Raw genomic sequence first — 24,788 nt, 5'->3', positions numbered from 1 at the left:
TTACTGTCTTCTTACAGAGACAGGGAAGAACGTTTGGCAGCACTCACAGCTGCTCAACAAGAAGCTATGGAAGAGCTGCAGAAAAAAATTCAGCTCAAAGTAGGGATATTATATATTTTAGTTTGAAATTTTAGAGCTATTTTAATGTAGCATGAGATTAAAATTTTATCTATTTAATTAATTACATAAAATTGAAGTAATTTGCATTTTTAATATACATATAATAAGACTTATATTGTTTGGCTATGATCATTTCCAACTAAATTGACTGAAAAATGAAATTAATAAGATTAAGCAATTGAGGGAAAAATATAAAAGACTTTCAGCATCTCTTGGTTTTACTAAGCAATGTTAATGACTTGAAGACATTACTGCTAGGCTTCTGATATTCATAGACTTCAAATTACTTATAAATAAACTAAAAGGTGATTATTTCAGTGCTTACAAATTTTACAGTTGCTCATTTGTAGCTAGGGAGATATGATAAATCGATATTTTCTAGAAAATCTTTACCATTAGTATGTTAGTTTTTAGCAGTATAAATGTTTCACAGTGTATCATAACTATTATTATATGTGTTGGCTTGTCACAGAGATAGTAAATTCCATAGGGTAGAGAACTATGTTTTACTATTTGTATAATCCTATAACTTTATCATTTATTTAAATTTAATGCAACAAATATTTATTGAGCCTTGTGGTAGACATGGGGATACAGAGATGAGTAGTACATGGTTCTGAGTATTTCAAGAAACACACAATCTAGTGTGAGATAATTTTCCTATGGTTGGAGGTATACTTGGAGTGCTATGGAAGTACAGAGGAGGATACTAAGTCTAATGTAAAGGGTTTCAGAAGTCAGGGAAGTAATTTTAGAGGGTAAAATCTGAGCCGAATCTTGAAAGAAAGATGAGTTGAATAGGTATATGGGTGGGTTAGCATCCAGCCATATGAAATGGTGTGAGCATGAAGTCAGAAATCTGAAATAGTGTTTTTTGGTTAATTTAATTTTTTTTTGTTTTCTGGGAAGTCACTGGAGCTGATGTGGGTAGAGGTCTGTGTCATTACGGGCCTTGTCTGCTATGAGGATAAGCTTGGCCTTTACCTGTGTGTCAGCATTTCCCATAGTGTATTTCAGGAAGTGCTTCTCAAAAGAATGTTTTAGTCAAATAAGTGTGTAGAATGTCAGTATAAGCTAGCTTTAATAAGTTACAGTGCACAGTGATAAGCTAGAGGCTCTGTAATCATCTGGGTTAAAAACCTTTTTAGTTTTAACTTGATATTTTCCAAATTTATTTTGGAACTAATTTTAACTTAGAATTTTCTAAATTCATTATAGAATCTCTTCTACAAAACACTCATTAATATTCCATGGGGCATACTTTAGGACATGTTATGATGCATGCAGGAGATATTAAAGGGTTTTATGTGAATTCTTGTCCTCATTGTCCATGTTAATATTGAATTAAGACATTCTATTATTTTAGAAAGTTTAATATAAATATTGCTTTTTCAAGTTCTCAGTATAACTTGAATAAATATCTATATTCTCACACTTTGACTTCATTTACAGCATGATGAAAGTATTCGAAGGCACATGGAACAGATTGAACAAAGAAAAGAAAAAGCTGCTGAGTTAAGCAGTGGACGACATGCAAATACTGATTATGCCCCCAAATTGACCCCTTATGAAAGAAAGAAGCAGTGTTCTCTCTGCAATGTCCTGGTAGGTTGTCAGTATCAATATTGTGATGATACATTATAATTTGTTACTAAAATTTATTAAACTCTCAGTCTTTTAAAAGTCATGCTAAGGCATCTGCTAATTACTGTGGATTTCTTTCATGGTTTTTATGCAAAGTAAGTAGTACAAAAATAATGTCAGGATTTTGGGCAGTGCAAAGGGCCAAAGCATGCGGATGCTGCTAAAATGGGTATACATCTGCTTAATGATAACCCAAATCAATGTTTTGGAGAATTAAGAACAACAACAGCAAAAGAAACATTTTCAGTGCTGAAACTTGAACTCTGATACTTAGAAGAGATGATATCCTGTTAAGGTTGGCTTTGATGACATGGCTTTTTAAACCATGTGTCTTCTAGAGGATTCTCAGAATTGTATTCTAAAAAAATATTTTTAAGCCTCATGTGTAAATGCCAGAGTAATTGCAACTTGCATGTAGGATACTGGATAGAATATGTAATATTTAAGATTAGATATAATTATATGTTCATTAAATTACTTTGATTTTATGCTTTTAGATCTCTTCAGAGGTGTATCTTTTTAGCCACATTAAAGGGAAGAAACACCAGCAAGCTGTGAGAGAGAATAGCAGCATACAAGGGCGGGAACTTTCCGATGAAGAAGTGGTAAGCTTTACTTTCATTCATTTACATGTATTTATTGAGTACCTGTTATGTTATCTATTATTACGAAGAAATCCATATACATATTTATTGATTATTTAAAGCTGTGTTTAATAGTTAGTAACTACTATGATATATAAAATACAGATGTTATTATTTTGGTATATATTTAATAAGACAGAAGTAAGAATTTAATACTGTTTATGTAATTTAATACTGTTTATGTAATTGAGTGCAGAAAAGTTAAGGGTATTTTGATATTTTAATAGTAAGAATTATTTAGTGATGCTGTACATTTCTTGAAAAACAACAATATAAAAATTATATATATATATTTTTTTGTTTTCTTTGGTCTTTAGTTTTTTTTAGGGCTGCACCTGCGGCATATGGTGGTTCCCAGGCTAGGGGTGAATCGGAGCTGTCGCTGCCTGCCTACACCATAGCCACAGTGTGGGATCGAACCCTGTCTGCAGCCTACACCACAGGCTCATGGCAACGCCTGTCCTTAACCCACTGAGCAAGGCCATAGATTGAACCTGTGTCCTCATGGATGCTAGTCGGATTCATTTTCCCTGAGCCATGATGGGAACGCCCATAAAAATTATATAAATTGATAATTTTATATCAGTACAGTATTTAGAAATTTTGTGGAATGCATTATAATTGCTGTTTACATGGAATTTAGGTTTGTGTAAGTATTTTCATAAATATATTTCACTCAACAGTTATTGATATGTGGGATGACATTACTAATCTCTGAATTTGTTGGTTTTATTTGTGATAGCAAATTTCTACAAGTACCCAAAGATGAGAAATTCATGTTTGTCAAGCCTCTCTTAAGATGTCCAGGAAAGGCTGTTGTGGTTCTTTGAGGGCAGTACTGTGTATAGGTGCACTTGTGAGATTAACTCTTTTTTTTTTTTTTTTTCTTTTTAGGGCCGCACCTGTGGCATATCGCAGTTCCCAGGCTAGGGGTCGAATTAGAGCTATAGCTTCCTGCCTATGCCACAGCCTCAGCAGTGCAGGATCCAAGCTGTGTCTGTGACCCACACCACCGCTCACGGCAACAACGGATCCTTAACCCACTGTGAGCAAGGCCAGGGATCAAACCCATGTCCTCATGGATCCTAGTCAGGTTCGTTACTGCTGAGCCACAGTGGGAACTCCTTTTTTTTAAAAATATGGTATATATTGACAGAATATACAGATTTAAAGTGTATCACTCAATGAATTTTTACTAATGTTTCATTTATTGTCAGGACATAGATCATTTCTTGTATCTCAGAAGGTTCCCTCATGCCCCATCTCAGTCATGCTCCCAAAAGGTAACTAGTCTCTGACTACTAGGCATCATCAATTAGACTTGCCTGTCTAGGACTTCTTATAAATAATATTATGCAGTATGTACCTTTTGTGTTTGGCTTCTTTCACTCATCCTTAAGTCTAGGAGATTGACTCCTAATGTTTACATGAAGCTATATAGTTCATTCTTTTTCTTAGCTTTTTCACCATTGCCCTCCAGACGAGACCATCAAGGAACACAACTTCAGTTGAATAAATTAGGTTTATTGATTTGTTAAAGGAAGGGAAAACACACACTATAGGAAGTTACGGGGTTTCTCAATAAGGTGTTAGAAAAGACTTGGGCCTTTGCTAGGTAATTTTGGAGGGGAGTCTTCAAGGATGTAGACTTTGCTCTGGATTGACTGTCTTCAGGAAGCAGGGGTAATTCTGTGGTTGGTTCTTAATAAATCTTACCTGGGGAGAGGAACAAAGCTGCTGTTTTCTCCTAAGTTTCTGGATATGATCAGAGCTTGAGGGGAAATTGCACACAGTTAATTTGGCTCACTTCTTTATGATTACGTTCTTTTAAGGATTTTTCCCTGTCAAGTTCCAACTACTCTGATAGCTCTAAACCAAATTTTATCTCCACTTTCAGCTTGCACTGTTATCCTCTGCCAAAAATTGGCGTAAGCACTTAGGGCAAGATCCAGAGTGAATGTGGAGTTCACCTCATGTGCTTTCCTCCTTTGAAGGATCATGGTCTCTCAAGTCCTGGCTGTGTTAGCTCCTCTTTAATGCTTTCGAGTAGATGTTTTGTGTTTTACATTTTTTGTGCCGTTTTGGGGGCAAGATTATTCCAGGTTAAGCTGATTCACTGTGGCTGAAATTAGAAGTCTTCAAATGTTTAATTTCTGTATATCCTTTTTTGATATAATGCTTGGCATGTAGTAAGGTATTTAATAAAAGCTCATTGAGTTGAGTTGAACTGAAAGGTTATACAGAATGGCTTTAGGTATGATTAATAAAACTGAAATGAAAAATGGAACTAATCACCTTTTTAGTTTGCCTGAAATAATTTTTTTACCTTTTACTCAAAATGTATGAGTATTTTAAGACAGAGTAGAATGAATTTTTTTTTTTTTTACTTGAATCATTCATGTGTTTATCCCCATTCTCTACTTTAGGTTGTTGTTTAGAACTAGAGTGGTGTATATGTGTGTTCCACTTTGGGAAAAGTCTTGAATTGCTTCATTAACTAGAATTTAATTATTCTCATTATAAAGTCTTCCACTTATAAAAATTATTTGTAACTAGGTTTTCTTAATTTAAAAAAGTTATATTTATTTAATTTACAAAAATTATTTTAAAATTTTGTGGAACACTACTATTAGATAAACTAAAATCTAAATTTTATGCATTTTTATCTCAAAGAGAAAAGCAAGAAAGGAAAGGATATTTAATTCCTGTACTTTGGTTGAAAAATATGTAATATTATCTAAATTTTATAACTATCAAAGCCATGGTTTGCTGTTTAGCCATTGTGGTTTGAGATTTGATTTATGTATTCATTTTGTGTACTGGTTAAGTTTAAAGTTCTCACTTAATTTATGTAGCTATTCTTGGTTATAGCCCCTTCTTCCTGAAAACAAGTGTGCAATATAGCATATGAGTTGTGTGATATAGAAAGGCCATTTTATACCTACTCTCACAGATATTTCATTTTTAATCAGCAAAGGTACCTATAGTAAACATACTTGTTCTACTTAAAGTTATTACTTGTCATCTGTGATGCCTTTATATTATATACACCTTATCTGTGACCCTTCTTCTTTGACATATAAGATTTTATTTATACCACCTCTGACCTAATAAAATTGGACCTTTGACCTTATGCACTTGACATATCAGATAACTTACTCTTGATCTCTGACACATTTTGTTTTAAGCCTGTTAAACATAATAGGTAGCTGCCCAGCAAGAAAGGTTTAATGTTTTGTGTTCTTAGTATAATTTAACCAGGAAATGTTTCTTGTGTTTCTTGAGACCTAACGAAAAGATCTGCTATATGTTTGATTTTATTTCTTTCATCATTTTTGACTCCAAATGCTAAAAGTGCTTGATTTTTAAAGGTCAAAAGAAACTGGTACTAGTTTAAATACATTCAAAAATTTAATTTCTTAACACATTATTAGAGAAATGGTAATTTATTAGTTTTAATTAAAACTAATTTCTTTTGTAGTTCTGTTTTCACACTATCTGAAGAAACATTGATTTTTGCGGAACTTGAATGAAGTACATTTAATTCTGTATGGAGAATGAAATTTAAAAGGTTTAAAATTTTTTTAAATTCATGTATTTCTGTGTTTGTGAGACTCCTTGGCTTTGAAAGCATGTAAATTATATCTGCTTGTTAACCCATGTACTTAAATATAGAGAAAATAATAGTTTACTTTCATTTGATTCATGGAAAGTATGAAAAAAACTTTTATGAAGGATTTTAAATTAATTATTGAATGTTTACAAGCAAGTATGATTTTACAAATATCAATTTAGTATTTTGGTTTGGAAAATTATGCTAATTAGGTGATGGAGGGAAAAATGAACATTTTACTTGGTAAAAACATAAAGACATCACTGTGTTTAATGGAATATAAGCCAATCTCTTTGGCTAGAGTGTGCCTGGCATTTATGTGGAAGAACTAGTAGATGTCTGCCAGAGTTGATGACAGTCTGAGAAATAATAGATAACCCCATAATTCCTGATAGAGTCATTATTTTCCTTATCTTGGTTACGTTTGTAGAAGCAGAAGTATTTGCTCTCTTTTTATAATTATGTTTGGAAAATATCCTCTTTGCTTTTCAAAGGAAAATCAAGTCAAATTGAAAAAACTTGAACTCATTTAGAATGGACCTTAATTTTCCTCCAGGACCTTGATAGAGGGCATTTTAGGTTAATTTGAGAAATGAGGTAAAAACAACTTACCTTTTCTTATAGGACTCAGTTTCCATTGCTTTCATTTTCTTTTTAATAGGATGGGAAAATTTTTATAGTTGTTTATATAATTCACACACACATATAGCTGATTGTTAATTTATGTATTTCTTCTAATTTTAGGAATTCTTATGGGAGTAAATTCACTCACATTGTTACCTAGGGTGTGCATAGCATATGTAGCTGTCATTTCTAACTGATTTAGTCTTCTTCGTTGGTTCAAGGAAAAAATTTTTAGTAGGCAACCCATTGTTTTGAACCTTAGTTTGATCCAGTAATTTAGTTTCCCTAGTTAGTACCCAGCACTTTTTATAACAATCCTTGGCCTCCATCCTCTTCCCTATCTCCTTAAGATGGCATCTGTGCGTTATCAGAGTAAGAGTATGGCTTATGTAACCTCATGTTATAAGGACAAGTTGAGATTTTACTGCATATCTTCCATCCTTTCCAGTGTAAGTCCCTTGTTTACCTGTTCACTTAGTGTACTCAGGGCCACCAGTCCTGAAGAGTGGCTGGTGAACTCTTGATCTGTTCTTTCCTCTTGGACAGTGTTCCAGTAGAACATCAGCCATTTGTTTACCTTTTCTCCATCAGTTCTCTCTACCTGCAAATCTCAGAGACTTTACCAGATGCTCCATTCTGGCCCCTGGCAGCTCTACTTGTTTCTTCCATATAAGAACTATGGGCGTTTGGGGAAAACTAAACCACAGGGCCTCTTCCTGGCCATGCTACATGGCCATGTTAATGGACCACACCCTAATTGGTGCCAGAGACATCTGGAGAGACAATTTCTTTTGAGAATCAAAATAACACATTTGGCATTTCTCTGACTTAGCTAACAAACTTATCTCCCGTGGGACACATTCCCCCCCACACTCCTTTCATCTCCAAATGTTTTTGGCTAGAAAGAAGTAAAATTTACTTTAACCTCTCCTTCCTCCTTATTTGAACCAAGTAACTAAGTCTTAAGGTGGCAAAAGACTCCTAACTCTGGAGTAAATGCTATAGGACCCCTCCAGGTTTGGCTGTTATTGACATGCTAAAGGGCAAGGTAAATAAATTTATTAAATCTCAGAATATTAGCTTGGCTTGTAAACCTCTAGGCTTGGTGCATTTATCTGTTTTTGAATATCTAAAGTTGCTTATTATAGAGTACTTTCTTTCATGTAGTTATTTTGGAACAAATTTTAGTCACCTCTGCAGCTGGGTTGAGGGGGGCAAAGCTATATGCTAAGAAAGATAAAATAAATAATCACATTAATAATTTTGAAATACTACTCCAGTGTTTCTCCAGGTTTCTCATGCTACGTGATGCTACGTGAACATTGCTAATAATCATAGTCTCTATTCCATATTGATTTTCTTTTACTCAGCATTCAGCTTTGGAGATATTATTCATTAATCAATGATTCAGGACCAGAACCTGAAGAACTATAATTTTTTTATTTTTTTTTTGCAGAGTCTGTGTTATTGGGTTTGTAAATTACAGTTTTTCTTTCATTGATCTTTGCTTTTTAAACTGTTGTTTTAAACTGCTTTTATAAAATGTGATTTTAAATAGGTAACAAATACCTGAAGTTTAACAACTTTAACTGTTTAGCTTTTGATAAAATTTTGTTCTGTGACTCCTAGATAGGTCTCAAAATACTCTTAAGCTATACAAATGTGAAAAGCTATTTCTATTATATTTCCCTGCATGAGTCCCTGGAGCATATACACTGTAACATATGCTACTTTTCATTTGCGTCATGATGGTTGCCAGATTTTATAGTTTACTTAAGCTCATTAAGTCTATTTTTTCCTTTTGACATCTGTTTGAGGGTTAGAATGGAGGACTTCTAGCTGGTATTTTAAGTGTTAAACATTATATGTTTTTAGCAGTTATTTGTGGCAGATATCCATTGCTTTTAAGAGGTTAATTATACATCTAAACACTGTTGTTTTTTAAAAAGACGACTCTTAAACTCCTTAAACATTTATTCCAGATTATGGTGGGTTTGGAGTAATTAGAACTGTGGCTAGTTCTGTAGCTTCATGGAGTGTAGGCTGATACTTTTCCATCTGGCTCTTCGGTGTCAATTGCAAGAAGCCATAGAATTGTGGCCATGGGTGATATTAAAAGATGGGAGCAACTGTGATCACTGTTTCACAGCTACCTTCTTTCAGTTGGATGATGGGGATCAGAAATGGTGGAGGCAGACTTATACAACTTCAGGCTACTTCTACTTGAATACAAGTAGAATACAATACTCTCAAGTTTTTTAATATGTAATATTTATATAGAAATTTTCTGCCTGAGTAATCTTGAACTACATAGTATGACAGTTTCATGTGGGAGGAATAAAGGATATGAAAGATTTATTGATCGGAGTTTATGAGAGGAAACACTCCAGCCCTGGCGAGGATAGATGACAAATTTCACATTTTACATGCCTAATGTAGATAATTCTCCTAATCTCCTAATTTTCCTTAATAATTGATTATAAATGCTTTTAATTTAATTTAGACTTCATTATGTTTTTTATCTGAAATTCAGTGGCCTATATTTTAGTTCCAAAGTAGATATTTATAGAGGAGCAGGGAATGCTTTATCTCTGATCAAAGTTATTTAGTTTTAGTAATAGTTATTCTTTCAATTTGGCTTCTCTTGCAGTTGGCAGAGTAGGCATATCTGTTCTATCAGGAAAATCACAAAGCTATAAAAACAGAATTTTCACAGTCATATAATTTGGTCCTCTCACTCAAAAAAGTTTTTTTAGATTATGAAGTATTTCAATATCAGAAAATAATATGGTAAACTGCATATTCCTGCCACCTAAAAAATCAGGTGATAATATTCTTTTTTTCTTTATATTTGGAAGGATGGAGGAATACAAAGTGTAGGTGATAGGGACAGGAGTAGAGCTTAAATCTTTATGTTCCACAATGAAGAGTCAACAGATAATCCTAAAATTGAAAAATGAAGAAGTAGCAACACAAAATATATTAAGGACTATAGAGAAGAAAGATAATCAGCTAAAACCACTGCCTCTGGATTGGGGAAAGAAATGGGGAACCAGTGGTAAACTACTTTTTTTTAACTATTGACTGTATAAATTATGTTATGGGTAACTTTGATAAAGCAAGAGCCTTTTTGAAAAATTAAAGAAGAAATGGAAAATGGAGATTGTCCATTCTGCTCAGAAATCTTTTGCACTCCCCCCCCCCCCCCGGTTCAAGGTTAAAATTAGACAAATGAATGCATCTGCAACCATAAAAGGCCATATAGTGAAGTTGGGTATTTTGGTCAGTTACATCCTTAATTTAAAAAAGTTTTTTTAAATTATAGTTAATTTTTAAAATTTAAATTTTAATTTATTTTTAAAATTTTTAATTTTTAAAATTATAGTTAATTTATAGTGCTCTGTCAATTTCTGTTGTACAGCAAAGTGACCCAGTTACACACACACACACACACACACACACACACATACACACACATATTCTTTTTCTCATATTATGTTCCATCCTGTTCCATCGCAAGTGATTATATAGAGTTCTCTGTGCTACACAGCAGTATCTCATTGGTTATCTACTCCAGATGTAATAGTTTGCATCTCCTAACCCCAAACTCCCAGTCCATCCCGCCGCTTCTCCTTCCATTCTCCCCTCCCCTTTGGCAGCCACAAGTCTGTTTTCCATGTTTCTTTTCTATAGATAGTTTCATTTGTGCCATATATTAGATTTCACCCATAAGGATATCATATGGTATCTGTCTTTCTCTTTCTGACTTACTTCAATTAGCATGAGAATCTCTAGTTCCATTCATGTTGCTGCAAATGGCATTATCTTGGTCTTTTTTATGACTGAGTAGTATTCCATTGTGTATATGTACCACATCTTCTTAGTCCATTCTTCTGTCAGTGGACATTTAGGTTGTTTCCATGTCTTGGCTGTTGTGAATAGTGCTATGATGAACATGTGGGTACATGTATCTTTTCCAGTGAAAGTTTTGTCTGGATATATGCCCAGGAGTGGTATTGCTAGATCATGTGATAGTTCTGTGTTTGGTATTCTGAGGTACTTCCATACTGTTTTCCATAGTGGTTGTACCAGTTTACATTCCCACCAGCAGTGTAGGAGGTTTCCCTTTTCTCCGCACCCTCTCCAGCATTTGTTATCTGTAGACTTACTGTTGATAGCCATTCTGACTGGTGTGAAGTGGTACCTCTTGTAGTTTTGATTTGCATTTCTTTAATAATTAGTGATGTTGAGGATTTTTCATGTGCCTGTTGGCCATCCATATGTCTTTTTTTGGAGAGATGTCTATTCAAGTCTTTTGCCCATTTCTCAATTGTGGTGTTTGTTTTTTTGCTGTTGAGTTGTATTAGTTGTTTGTATATTTTGGAGATAAAGCCCTTTTTTGTTGCATTGTTTGAAACATTTTCTCCCATTCCATAGATTGTCTTTTTGGTGTTTTTTTTTTATAGTTTCTTTTGCTGTGCAAAATCTTTTAAGTTTGATTATGTCCCATTGGTTTATTTTTGTTTTTATTTCTATTGCTTTGGGAGGCTGACCTAAGAAAACTTTTGTACAGTTGGTGTCAGAGAATGTTTTGCCTATATTCTCTTCTAGGAGTTTTATGGTGCCTTGTCTTAGGTTTAAGTCTTTAAGCCATTTAGTGTTTATTTTGTGCATAGTGTGAGGGTGTGTCCTAGTTTCATTGATTGACATACAGCTCTCCAGTTTTGCCAGCACCACTTGCTAAAGAGACTGTGTTTTTACCATTTTATGTTCTTGCCTCTTTTGTTGAAGATTAATTGACCATAGCTGTCTGGGTTTATTTCTGTGTTCTCTGTTGTGTTCCATTGGTATGTATGTCTGTTTTTGTACCAGTACCCACTGTCTTGATTGCTCTAGCTGTGTAATATTGTCTGAAGTCTGGAATGGACTACCTCTCAGGTCACATGTCAGAGACACCTAAGTCTCATCAAGGCTGGCAAGAGGTCTACTGTGGAGAATTTGGCAAAAGTGGTCACATCCCTACCTCTTTTCTTTTTTCTATTTTTAATTTTTTGAGGAACACACCTTTTTCCCCACAGTAGATGCACCATTTTTACTGTCTTAGCAACTGCTCAAGGTTACTAATTTCTACAAAACCTTTCCAATATTGTTACTTTGTTTTCTTTATAGTCGCTATCTTAATGAGTTGGTCAGGTTTTAAATTAGCAATTATATATATTTTGATTTTTTTTTATGATTTACTACATCTGTTTTGGTAAAGTTTCATTTGCTAGGTAATTATATAATGTCTTCAAAGGTTTTGGCAAAACACTTTTCATGGTATTCTTTGTGCTTTTTAAAGAAATCTTAGTCTCCTTTTTCGTTTCTATCATTTAAAATTTGTACCTGTATATTTTTTTGTTGAGTGTTCTTGCCCTTAAATTTGTCTGTTTTATTAGTATTTTCAAAATTTTGATTTTTGGTTTTGTTGATCCTATCTAGTTTCTTTGTTTTTTATTCATTAAATGTGATTTCTTGGTTTTGTTATTTCCTTTTTACTTCTTTCTCTGAGTTTATTTTGCCATTATTTTTCTAACTCCTGAAGGTGAATGCTTGGCTCATTAATTTTTGGCCTTTTTTCTAATGTAAGTACTTAAAGATATTAATTTCTAAAGCCTACTTTGATACAACGTATTTTCATTATTACTCACTTCTAAATACTTCCTAATTTACTTTAGATTTTTTTTCTTTTATCCATTGGTTGTCTAGAAGATTGCCTCAAAATTTCCAAACATATGAGTTTCATCTATTGATTTCTGCCATAATTGAAGTAAGATCAGAAAATGTAGTCTTTGAAAGTCTTTGAAATCTGGCATAGCATATAGCACACGGTAAGATTTTGTAAATGTTCTATGCCTGAAGAGGAATCGTATTTTCTATTTATCTACTCTATCAAGCGTATTAATCATGAAATGAAAATAAAATATTGTACTGATTTTTGTCTACTTCTTTCAATTACTGATTGATATTAAAAATCTCACTATGATGATAAATTTATTTATTATTAATTTATGCTCATATTTTTTGAGGCTAGGTTATTAAGAGCATACAAGTTTAGAATTGTATATCTTTTTAATGAATTCAGCCTTTTACTGTGAAATGGCTTTGTAGCATAAATAATGATGTTGGTGAAATTTTCCTTTTTTCTGCACTCGATTTCAGGTTTTAACATCAAGTTCATGATAGATTTACAAAGCAGGGATTTTTTTCTAACTCAAGAATTTTCTTCAAGTCCTATTTTGTTTGAGAGCAATATAGATGTACTAGATTTCATTTATTTAGTATTTTCATGGTGCATCTTTTTCTACTTTTAAATACTATTGTGAAATTGATTCTATAACAGAAGAGTACAAAGATGTACATGTACTGTTTGTAGAATAACAATAAAACAACTTTCTTTGTGTCTGTCATTCAAGTAAGTGAGAGTCTGCCAGTAAGTAATTTAGTTTTTGTGCTTTTGTTTGTGATAGACATTTTTACTGGGTTGAAATTTGTAGCTTTACAATTATTTTCTCTAAGAATTGCATAGGTCTTATTTGTCGCCTTCTCCCTTTTATTCTTTTTTCTTTTTCAGAATTGCCTTGGATATTCCTCTGCTTTTCAGTTTCTGTATAACCTTCACAATTAACTTGTTAAGCTAAGAAAATCCTGTTTGCATTTTGATTGAGATTGTATGAAATAAGAGTAGACATCTTTTAAATATTCTTTCTTTCCATCTAGGCCATATGTGTGTCTTCTCATGTATTGCATTTGTGTGTGTATGTATCATTAGTATAGTATATGGTTTTCTTCATTTTAGTCTTACTGGGCATTTCTTGGTGGACTTATTTTGTTTCTAAATAATTAATGAGTTTTACAAGTATTTTGAATTTTAGTTTTTATTTTCTTTTAAACAAAGAGGTATTTCCAAGGTTATAGATTAGATTATGGCAATGCCTTTGCTTTATTTTAGGAGCATAGGTGTGTGAATGAAGTGGTTCATAGATTTGACTGTCCGACATTTTGCATGGGGGCCAGGCTAATCTTCTGTGCATTAATTTTAAAATATGTGTTGCCAAAATGAGCACTATTCTTTGTTTTAAATTTCAGCTTTTATTTCATTATGGTCATAGGTTATGGCTTTATAGGTTCTACTTTAGAGAGTTTGTTGATTTCTATATAGCTTGATACATTGTAAAACTTTAGGAAGAATTTTTTTTCTCTTTGAGTATGTATATTAGATCATATTTCTTCATTTTGTGCACATACTTTACACATACTTTAACTTTCTAAAATTAGTTTTGTGCTCACTAATATCCTTTTCTTAAAAATGAAAAGACTGCCAATATGCTATTGCTATTTATTCATGCCTCCTTATATTCTTAAAATCAATTTTTGCAACACATCTATATATATCTCACAAAGTTTTATTATCATGGTCATAACTATTTACACATTTTTCATCTTACTGATGAATTATTTTTACCTTTTAAGAATATGAAACATCCTTCTTTCTTTAGTGCCTCTCTCTGAATTTTTTTTTTTGTATTATTAGTGCAAGCCTAGTTTTGTTTAGATTTTTGATGTGTCATTTTATACTCTTCCTCTTTCCTCCTCTCCCTCCTTTCTTTCCTGGCCCCTTCATAGTTTTAGTTTGCATCTAGATCTATTACTAAGAAGTATACTTTTATTTTAGTTTTTTTCTTCTCTATAAAAAAGTACCATGGTTTATGTGATCTTTTTGGACTTACCTTTTTTCCACTCAGTATTATAATGCCTAGATTCATACAAATTGGAAATTTGTTGTTGTTTTTAAAGCACTTTGAGGTATAACTGTTGTATATTAAACTATACTTTGTTTACAATTTAATAATTTTTCAACAGAATAATTTTTTTCTTTTTTTTAACAGAATATCTAAATTTTTTCTTTCTTTTTTTTCAATTTTTGGCATATTCATAAACCCATGAAATCATCACTACAATCAAAATAGTGAACATAATTATCACCTCAGGAAGTTTCATCATCTGCTTTATCCTTACTGATTTTCTGCCTGCTTTTGCTCTATCGATTATTGAGAGAGGGTTATGGAAATCTTTTAATTGTTAATTTTTCTATTTCTTTTAACAGTGCAGTCACTTTTTGCTTCATGTATTTCAAAGCTGTGTTATTAGATTCATAAATGCTAATCATTGTTATATTTCTTCTTTAATTGAGCCCTTTTTATTATGAAATGACCTTCTTTATTCCTAATAATATTTTTTGTGACCTTGTCTAATATTAATATAGCCACTTCAGTTTATCTAGTGTTAGAGTAGTATATCCTTTTCTGTCCTTTTATGTTTAACCTATGTATTTATATTCTCACATGCATCTTTTTCTTGAATATTTAAAAGTTAATAGACCTAAAAGGAATGTTTATTCTAGTGCTATTGACTATGATGTGAAGCTGCTGACCCTCTCAAGCCCTTGTCACCCCTGGCTGTGAAAACCACTCACAACTGGGGAGTTTAAACTCTGTCTCTGAGCATTATTGTCTCTTTAATTTTGTGTTGAAAGTGTCATGTTATTTGTAATCTCTGGTAATATTGTTACTGGGATGTTATTGAAATAATTTCTAAGGATGAAGCCTGATACTAATCTAACTTGCTACATTTGAAATCTGAGATTTCTGCAGAGACCTTTCATTACAAAGCTTGGTGCAATACAACTGAAACATTCCCTTTTGTAGTATTGAGTTCACACCCCTCTTCATCTTCACAGCATGATAAATTAATAAGCTTGTTGAACTCTGGGCTTTTCTTGGAGTCGTCTGTTAAACCTCAGATTAGATCAGAAAGGAACATCAGAATCTAAAAACGAAGTCTTTACCTCATTTGTCATCTCCACCTACCAGAAAACTGATGGAGTATTTGTAATTGTCACTGAGTGGCAGGGGGACAGATGGTGGACTATCATTCTATCAGAAGATGGCCTTTTCTTTTTTACATGGTGTCTGTTTCACAGTATTTCATTAGCTTCATTTTTCTCATCTGTCACTTTAAACAATATAATGCATAGACTGTAATGGATAAAAACATAAGTGTATCTTACCTGTAGAAAGGGACCTTGGCAGAGTTGAATCTTTTGTATAATTAAAATAATCTATTAAGTTTTAAAAGTTGTCCTCATCATATGTGTTTAATTTTTCAAAATGATGCTATCACAAAAGATATTGTTTTGATAAAAAGCATTAAATTTCAAATTTGGCTGTTTGGCTAAATTTAACATTTTATTTAGTCATAATGGAATTCAAAGTTTCTATTTTTTAAGCATTTCTCCAGCACCTGCTTGTGCCTTCTACAGTAGTCCTGGCACCAGGGCAACACAAGTAAAAATTGTCATATGAGCCTATCTTTTCATTTTATTCTATCTCTGATAAATTTCCAAGTTTCATGAATCTCTAAACACACTCATTTGAATATAAATGAACTAATTTTTGTATATGGTGCTTTCACCTTTAAATAATGTTTGGATGTTAATATATATAGATACTTTATTAGATAGGGCTAATGCCACCTAAAAAATCAGTAATTTCAAATCAGCTTTCTTCTGAAATCTTTCAGGGGAATAATCTGCTAGAATAATTTAATGGCAGAGTGGTATTAATCAAAATAATAATTTACTACAGATCCTTTTGATCTTATTCTGAGTAAAACTCTCTTTAACTTAGGCAGTTAGCATAAGCCCTTGGCACTTAGTATTGAATTAAATATTAGTCAATCTTTTTTTTAGGTTGAAAGGCATATGTTTATTAAGTAGTCTATAGGAGTAATGTAAGAATTTCTACAACTTTTATTCTAACTTCACTGATTCACTCTTGGGCTATTTTCAAACTGGGACCCACTATAATCTTAAATCCTAATGAGCTAACCTATCATTTATTGTTTTTAGTATACTAAATCTTTGAGGGTAGTATTGAAAATACATGTAAAGTATTGTCTAAAAATTCCATAGTTTGTAGTTGAGTATTTCTTTATTTCTTCCCTTCTTTCTTCTGCTTCTTTCTCTTTTTCTCCTGATTTTCCTTCTTCTTCCTGCCTTAGATTCTCCACTCACCCCTCACTTTTTTTTTTACCATCATCATCCAGAGAAACAAGAAAAACAAGTTCCAACCCTCCAGGCCCTCACCCTTTCCTAGTTTTCATGGAAGATGATGAAGAAATCTTATAAAGTTTAGCTTCCTATTTATCTTACTTGTTGTCATGCCAGGCAGGCTTAAAAAAGTAGAATGCCTCAATATTTTTAAGAATTTAAGAGAAAACATTATTTGGTTCTGGAATTGATTAATAATATTACTGGATTTTAGATTCCAAAGTTCAGAAAGTACAGGATGAGGTTGAGAGAAGAATGTTGTTTTTCTGAACAAAATGTGAAAGCCCCTGCATTAATTTCTCATGTATTTAGATTAGTAACTTGGCATCCACCTTACTCTTGAAAGTAAACTTTTGGTTCCAGAGAAATATGCTTCTTGAGCATTACATTGGATTTCTATTAAAAAAAGAAAAAAAAAAAACACTGATGATTTTCAGGTAAAAATACGTTTGTATTGTTATAATGAAACTTTGGTCCTTTTTATTCAAAGGAGACGTATTTCATCTCTTTTGATCTTGTAAGAATAATAACATCCTTAAACATTCTCACTTTGGTATTACTATATTTTTAAATAATGGGAAACAGATTATTTTCTTCAGTGTATCATGTTTTATGAAAAGTGTTTATTGTGAGATAAACTTGCAAGAGCTCTAAAATTTGTAGTTCTATAAAATCCTATGTTGTCTCATATATATATTTTCCTGCTTATCTACTATTTTTAAAACTTTGAAATTCTTTCTCAAAGCTCATTGAACCTATATCTACAGCTTAATTTTTTCCTGTCTCCTTTAAAAAATAAAGAACTATGAGAACCTTTAGGACGAGTCTGATAGAATATCAAGGTCATAAACTTCAATGTGAATTACTTCACTGAATATAGTAAATTTTATTGGAAAGGCCAGAGCTTTGGTCTAGTATGCCATAAAAGGTAATTGAAAGAATAAGGGTATAAACTTTGATGAGATCATCTATATAGTATTAGTTTCCTTATGTGCATTACTAGTATTTCATATTGTAGCAATGTTGTTTAAATAAGAAGTCAAAACTGTGACTTTAAAATTAGCTTTATATTTTTGTCTGTATGTGTATGGAGTTAACCATCATTAATTAACTTTTGGGCTCAATACATTGTTTTTTAGAATGTTAGAAATTGACAGACTTTAGAATTTATTGTCCAATCTCTGTATTTTACTGGAGAGGAAACTGAGTCCCAGAGAGGTCACTCAGCCATGAGTTGCAGAATTTATCCTGGTGTAGCTGTCTTTCCACTACATCAATTTACTTTTCTATTCCTAAGGAGAAGTACTGTCTCCTGTTGATGTGTGTTTAGAGTTAATAGTGTCAAATAGTGAGTATGGCCAATGAAGACCCTTTCCTGACTTCTTAGTAGTGGAGTAATACTTGCACTAAGCAGGATTCCATGAATGTAGGAATTGTATTTTTTTCAATTCTTTTAGGAGAGAAGAAGATCCAGGGGCCTTTGGATGATTTTGTGTCCTGATTAATTCATCGTTTGAAAATAAGTCAATAAATCATAGACATTGTGTCTCAGAAAGTGTCCTTTATTTGCCTTGTGCCTGTGGCATAACAATTAGGATTGTGAATAGATGCAAAAAGATGAATGTATTTTTACATAGTTATGTTCATTTTTCTGCAGCACAAATGAGCCTATAGCAACTGTAACCTTATACAAATCAACTCTCTTTTAAGTAGCTTGCTTTTTTTCTTGCATTTTCTTATTAGCATTAATTTTCTGGTAGTTGAAATATTAATATATATCAATTGTGGAAAATTTGAGAAAAAGTAATGTTTGCCTACTTGTTAATTTTACATTTTGATCTAATTTTTTGCTCTTTATGAATATCTTAATTATTTTATTTTATTTTGTCTTTTTAGGGCTGCACCTGTGGCATATGGAGGTTCCCAGGCTAGGGGTTGACTTGGAGCTACAGCTGCTGGCCTACCCCCACAGCCACAGCACCGCCAGATCCGAGCCATGTCTATACCGTAGCTCATAGCAACGCCAGATCCTTAACCCACTGAGCGAGGCCAGGGATTGAACCTGCATTCTCATGGATGCTAGTCAGATTAGTTTCCACTGAGCCACGACAAGAACTCCTTAACATTTATTTATATATAAATTGCATTTCATAGATTTGAGTCCTGAATATTTATTTACCACTGTACAATGAATCTTTTTAATAACAAATCTGTGTAGTATCATATTAATGCATGTGCCATAATTTATGTGATCAGTTCTCTGATATTTTGTTGTAAATCTCATTGCAGTGAGTATATTTACAGAGAAACATTATTATACGTTTTTTCTAAAGAAATTAAAAATACTTCTGGTAATTTTGCAGAAGTAAATTATTCATATAATGTCTGATTATCTTTTTGTGGTATTGACGTATTGGCTGCTGTTGCTATTAGCTTTTGATGCTATTAGCTTTTTGTTAATAAATACTTAGACCCATTCGTTCATGGATATGAGAATATTTCAATTCTGCATTTCATTTTCATTTGTTATTTGGAATACATTTGTAAAGAGAGACATTCCCTCATCTACTATTTGCTTACTGAGTGGCAGGTTAAAATTTTGATTATTTACCAATTTTCTGGGTAATTGGGTTTCCTGTTATCCTTCAAATATGTCCATAATTAGTTTTTTAAATGCATAAATTCTGGATTTAAACACTTTTGATATGTTTCAATCATTTGAAAATTTCCTTTTTGAAGCTCAAATTATGCTGTCTTTTTGTCAGCAGGAGTCTCTTAAAATTTGCTCTCAAGTTCTTTTGACATTAGCCTAGTTCAGTTTGTTAATTACCTTACTTCTTGGTATGGCAAGATGTTTAGTTAATGATTAGCTATTTCAGTAAGAAGCCCTGGTTACTTTTACTGAGAAATGGTATTTCAAGAGCATAATAAAGGATGTTCATTGCTACTGGGTGGATCATTAGGAACAGAATTAGAAAATTAAGAAGTAAAATGGATGTATTATGTGTGTATGTGTTTTGTACATGCTCATATATATGTGTTTATATACACTTATTATTTATTTAATGATGATGGGCTCATGAACTATTGCAGTTCAGATTCAGGACCACAGGTATTTTACTTAACCTGCTCTGTATTGTATGTGCATCTCTTTTCTCCCAGACCAAGCATTCAGGTATAAAGGGCACAGAAAATGATGGAACTATTAGACCACCTAAAGTCTCCTTTACTTTATCCCACATTATACGCACAGCAGTATTAGAATCCCATGAATATTATTCCTACCACAATGTAATTACTGAGAAGAGTTCAAATTTTTTTTCGTGTATTCCCCATTCTCCTCATCTTTTATTAGTAATTATGTGATAAGTCAGACATAAAGCCATTATATAAGTATATTCTTTAGCTTTCAGTCACTATTTAGTCTTAGTTCTGTAAATGGATGTGTAATGTTCACCACTAGTCCTTATGTATTTATCTCTCTAGTCTTGTGGGTTTTTCTGAGGCTTGTTCTATAGTATATGCTTCAGGAAAGTCTTATGAGAATAATATTCCCTGAGGGTTTTTTGTGTTGATAACAGTTTATCTGTGCTTCTTATACTTGAAAGTTGGTTTTACTAGATATAAAGCCCTTAGCTCACATTTATTTCTTGAAAATACTAAATACATTACATCCTTAGAGGATATGTTCCAAGACCCCAGTGGATGTCTGAAACCTTGGGTAGTACCAAATCCGGTATATACCATTAACTCTTAAATAGGTTAGATAGAACTATGCAAGTCCACTTATATGTGGATTATTTTCAATAAATACTACAATACTAACACCACTTATTGACTTCCACTGTTACATTCTTCCCTCCTTTGTCATAGATTGGTTGACCATAGGTGCTTGGGTTTTTTCCTGGGCTTTCTATCTACTTCCACTGATACATATTTCTGTTTTTGTGTCAGTTCCATTCTGTTTTGATGATTGTAGCTTTATAGAATAGTCTCAAATGAAGGAGCCTGATTCCTCCAGTCAGTTCTGGTTTATTTTTTTCAATATTGCTTTGGCTATTCAGGGTATTTTGTGTTTCCATACGAATTTTTAAACATTTTGTTCCAGTTCTCTAAAAAATGTCATTGGTAGCTTAATAGGGATTGCACTGAATCTGTAAATTGCCTTGGATAGAATAGTTATTTTGACAATATCGATTCTTCCAAACTGGGAGCATGGTATATCTTTCCATCTGTTTGTATCATCTTTAATTTCTTCCGTCAGTGTCTTATAGTTTTCAAAGTAAAGGTCTTTGTCTGTTTAGGTAGGTTCATTCCTAGATGTATTATTCTTTTTGATGTGAAGTAAATGGGGTGGTTTCCCTAATTTCTCTCTCTGGTCTTTCACTGTTAGTGTATAGAAATGCAATAGATTTCTGTGTATTAACTTTGTATCCTGCAACTTTACCAAATTCATTGATGAGCTCTAACAGTGCTCTTGTAGCATCTTTAAAATTTTCTATGTATAGTATCATGCCGTTTGCAATCAGTGATAGTTTTGCTTCTTCTTTTCCAATTTGGATTCCTTTTATTTATTTTTTCTCTGATTGCCATGACTAAGACTTCCAAAACTATGGTGGAATATGTGGTGAACGTGGATATTCTTGTGTTGTTTCTGATCTTAGTGGAAATGCTTTTGGCTTTTCAGTGTTGAGAATGATGTTACCTGTGGGGTTGTCATATAAGGCTTTTATTATGTTGAGCTAGTTCCTCTGTGCTGACTTTTTGTAGCGTTTTTATCAGAAAATGGGTGTTGGATTTTGTCGAAAGCTTTTTCTCCATCTATTGAGATGATCATATGATTTTTATTCTTCAGTTTGTTAATGTGGTGTATCCCATTCATTGATTTGTGGGTATTGAATAATCCTTGCATCCCGGGGATAAATCCTACTTGATCATCGTGTATGGTTCTTTTAACATCTTTTTTTTTGGTCTTTTTAAGGCTGCACCCGTGGCATGTGGAAGTTCTCAGGGATTGAATTGGAACTATAGCCACCAACCTATGCCACAGCCTCAGAAACACCAAATCTGAGCCATGTCTGCAACCTACACCACAGCAATGCAAGACCCTTAACCCACTGAGCAAGGCCAGGGATCAAACCTGTATCCTCGTGGGTACTAGTCAGATCTGTTTCCACTGAGCTGCAATGGGAACTCCTCATTTAATATCTTCTTAAAGTATTTTGTTGAGGATTTTTTTTTATCTGTGTTCTTTCATGATATTGGCTTGTAAGTTTCTTTTCTTGTATCTTTGTCTGGTTTTGGTATCGGAGTGATGGTGGCTTCATAGAATGACCTTGGGAGTGTTCCTTCCTCTGCATTTTTTTTTCAAGAGTTTCAGCAAAATAGATGTGAAATTAGAACAATCTCTTAACACATACATTAAAAAAAAACTCAAACTGGATGACAGACCTAAACATAAGGCCAGATACTATAAAACTCCTAGAGGAAAACATAGGCAGAACACTTGGACATAAATCTCAGCAATATTTTGTTTGATCCACCTCCTAGAATAATGAAAATAAAAGCAAAAATAAACAATAAACAAATGGGACCTGATTAAACTTAAAAGCTTTTGCTCAGTAAAGGAAACCATAAACAAAACAAAAAAACCTACAGAATGGGAGAAAATCTTTGCAAATTAAGCAACCAACAAGGGATTAATCTCCAAAATATACAAATATCTCATGGACCTTTATATATATATAAACATCAAAAGATGGGCAGAAGATATAAACAGATATTTCTCCAAAGAAGATGTACAGATAGCTAAAACACACATGAAAAGGTGCTGAACATCACTAATTACTAGAGAAATGCAAGTCAAATTACGGTGAGGTACCAGCTCACACTAGTCAGAATGGCCATCATCAAAAAGTCTACAAGCCATAAAAAAAGTCTGTTCAGCCATAAAAAAAGTAATAATGCCATTTGCAATAAAATGGATGGACCTAGACATTATCATACTGAGTGAAATAAAGACAAATATCTTATATCGCTTTTATATGGAATACAATAAAAATGATACAAAGGAACTTAGTTAAAAGACGGAAATAAACTCAGATTTCAGAACCAATCTTATGGTTACCATAGGTGAAACCATTGTGGGGAGGAAAGAATAACATATACACACCTCTGTATTAAATGCTTAATGAGAACCTACTGCATAGTACAAAAAAACCTACTAAATAGTTTGTAATAATCTATATAGGAGAAAAGAATGGCTATATTTATATTTACGGTTGATTCACTTTGTCATACACCTGAAACTAATACAACATTGTAAATCAACTATAATAAAATTAAATTTAAAATAGATAAGTAGTAATAAATATTGTTGGTAATTTTATATGCAACCCCCCCACCCCATCTCCATGGCTCAGTTTTAAGAGTTCACAGGGGTTTGCCTTCACCAGTCTGTTCAGAACTTTTCTTTTCTTTTTTTTTGCTTTTTAGGGCTGCATCTATGGCACATGGAGGTTCCCAGGCTAGGTGTCGAATTGGAGCTACAGCTGCTGGCCTAAGCCACAGCCGCAGCAACGTGGGATCCGAGCCGCATCTGCGAGCTACGCCACAGCTTATGGCAACGCCAGATCCTTAACTCACTGAGTGAGGCCAGGGATCAAACCTGCACCCTTGTGGTTCCTAGTCAGATTTGTTTCCACTGCGTAACAGTGGGAACTCCCCTATTCAGAACTTTTTTTTTTTTTTTTTTTTTTTTTTTTGTCTTTTTGCCATTTCTTGGGCCGCTCCCGCGGCATATGGAGGTTCCCAGGCTAGGGGTTGAATTGGAGCTGTAGCTGCCGGCCTGCGCCAGAGCCACAGCAACGCTGGATCCGAGCCGCATCTGCGACCTACGCCACAGCTCATGGCAACACCGGATGGTTAACCCACTGAGCAAGGGCAGGGACCGAACCCGCAACCTCATGGTTCCTAGTCGGATTCGTTAACCACTGCACCAGGACGGGAACTCCTCAGTACTTCTTAATGCAGGCATCTTTCCCTCTCCTGCAATGGAGTGGGCAGACCCCTCTCAGTTTTAGATGCCATTCTTAAATTGTCCTCTTGAATCCAGTGGAAAAACAATTACTTTTTTAGTGTTCTGTCTCAGGTTCATTATTCATTCTTGTTTTCCTCTGATTTCTCCTTCAATGACACTGAAACCTTGCTACTCTGTTGGTAGTTTATTATCACCCCCTTCTGGTAGAGCTTATAGGGATACCGTGTCACTTTATTTTCTTGTGAACATTTCTTTGGATTTTGCTTTTGCTGTCTAATTGCTGTTTCTGTTTTATGTGATGATTCAGAATCTAAATCTTAACTACCACTGCCTTCATCTTCTCAGAATTCTCGTGTTTTAATGACTAATAACCTTCATAAATACCATTTTTGTCTTTTTTATTGAGAGATACTTGACATAGAATATTGTATTAGTTTTAATGTGTACAACATAATGTTTGATATATGCGTGTATTGTGAAATGATTGCCACGGTAAGTTTAGTTAGCATCTGTCTTACAGAGAGTTACAACTTTTTGTCTTGTGATGAGAACTTTTAAGATCTACTCTTTTAGCAACTTTAAAATGTATAGTCAGAGTTCCCATTTTGGCGCAGAGGAAATGAATCTGACTAGGAACCATGAGGTTGTGGGTTCAATCCCTGGCATCGCTCAGTGGGTTAAGGATCCGGCATTGCCATGAACTGTGGTGTAGGTAGCAGATGCGGCTCAGATCTGGCATTGCTGTGGCTGTGGCATAGGCCAGTGGCAACAGCTCTGATTGGAACCCTAGCCTGGGAACCTCCATATGCCACAAGTGCAGCCCTAAAAAGACAAAAGACAAAAAAAGACAAAAAAAAAAAAATACAGTAGAGTATTGTTAACTATAGTCACCGTGTTGTACATTGCATTGCTAGGATTTATCTTATAAGTAGAAGTTTTCATGTCTTGACCACT

General features: G+C 33.5%; 1 protein-coding gene across 7 annotated transcripts in view; it reads left to right on the top strand.

The window, feature by feature from the left end:
* SCAPER (S-phase cyclin A associated protein in the ER) overlaps nt 1–24,788 on the top strand; it is a 428,719-nt gene that overhangs the window by 136,701 nt on the left and 267,230 nt on the right. For all 7 annotated transcript variants that reach the window (XR_014810514.1, XM_021099014.2, XM_021099012.2 and 4 more), the window contains 3 exons: nt 18–99; nt 1,573–1,725; nt 2,262–2,369. Coding sequence is in view for 6 of the 7 variants with exons in the window: in XM_021099014.2 (XP_020954673.1) it covers nt 18–99; nt 1,573–1,725; nt 2,262–2,369 (343 nt within the window). In the remaining variant the exon portion in view is untranslated. The remainder of the gene's footprint in view (nt 1–17; nt 100–1,572; nt 1,726–2,261; nt 2,370–24,788) is intronic.

Source organism: Sus scrofa, chromosome 7, assembly GCF_054392235.1.
Source record: "Sus scrofa isolate SSC_HxYL_T2T_F1_AM1 chromosome 7, Sscrofa_HxYL_maternal_Yorkshire_Landrace_v2.0, whole genome shotgun sequence".
In the NCBI taxonomy this organism is placed as follows: domain Eukaryota; kingdom Metazoa; phylum Chordata; class Mammalia; order Artiodactyla; family Suidae; genus Sus; species Sus scrofa.
The sequence above is the reverse complement of the archived record's forward strand: the minus strand, read 5'-3'. Positions and strand labels throughout refer to the sequence as shown.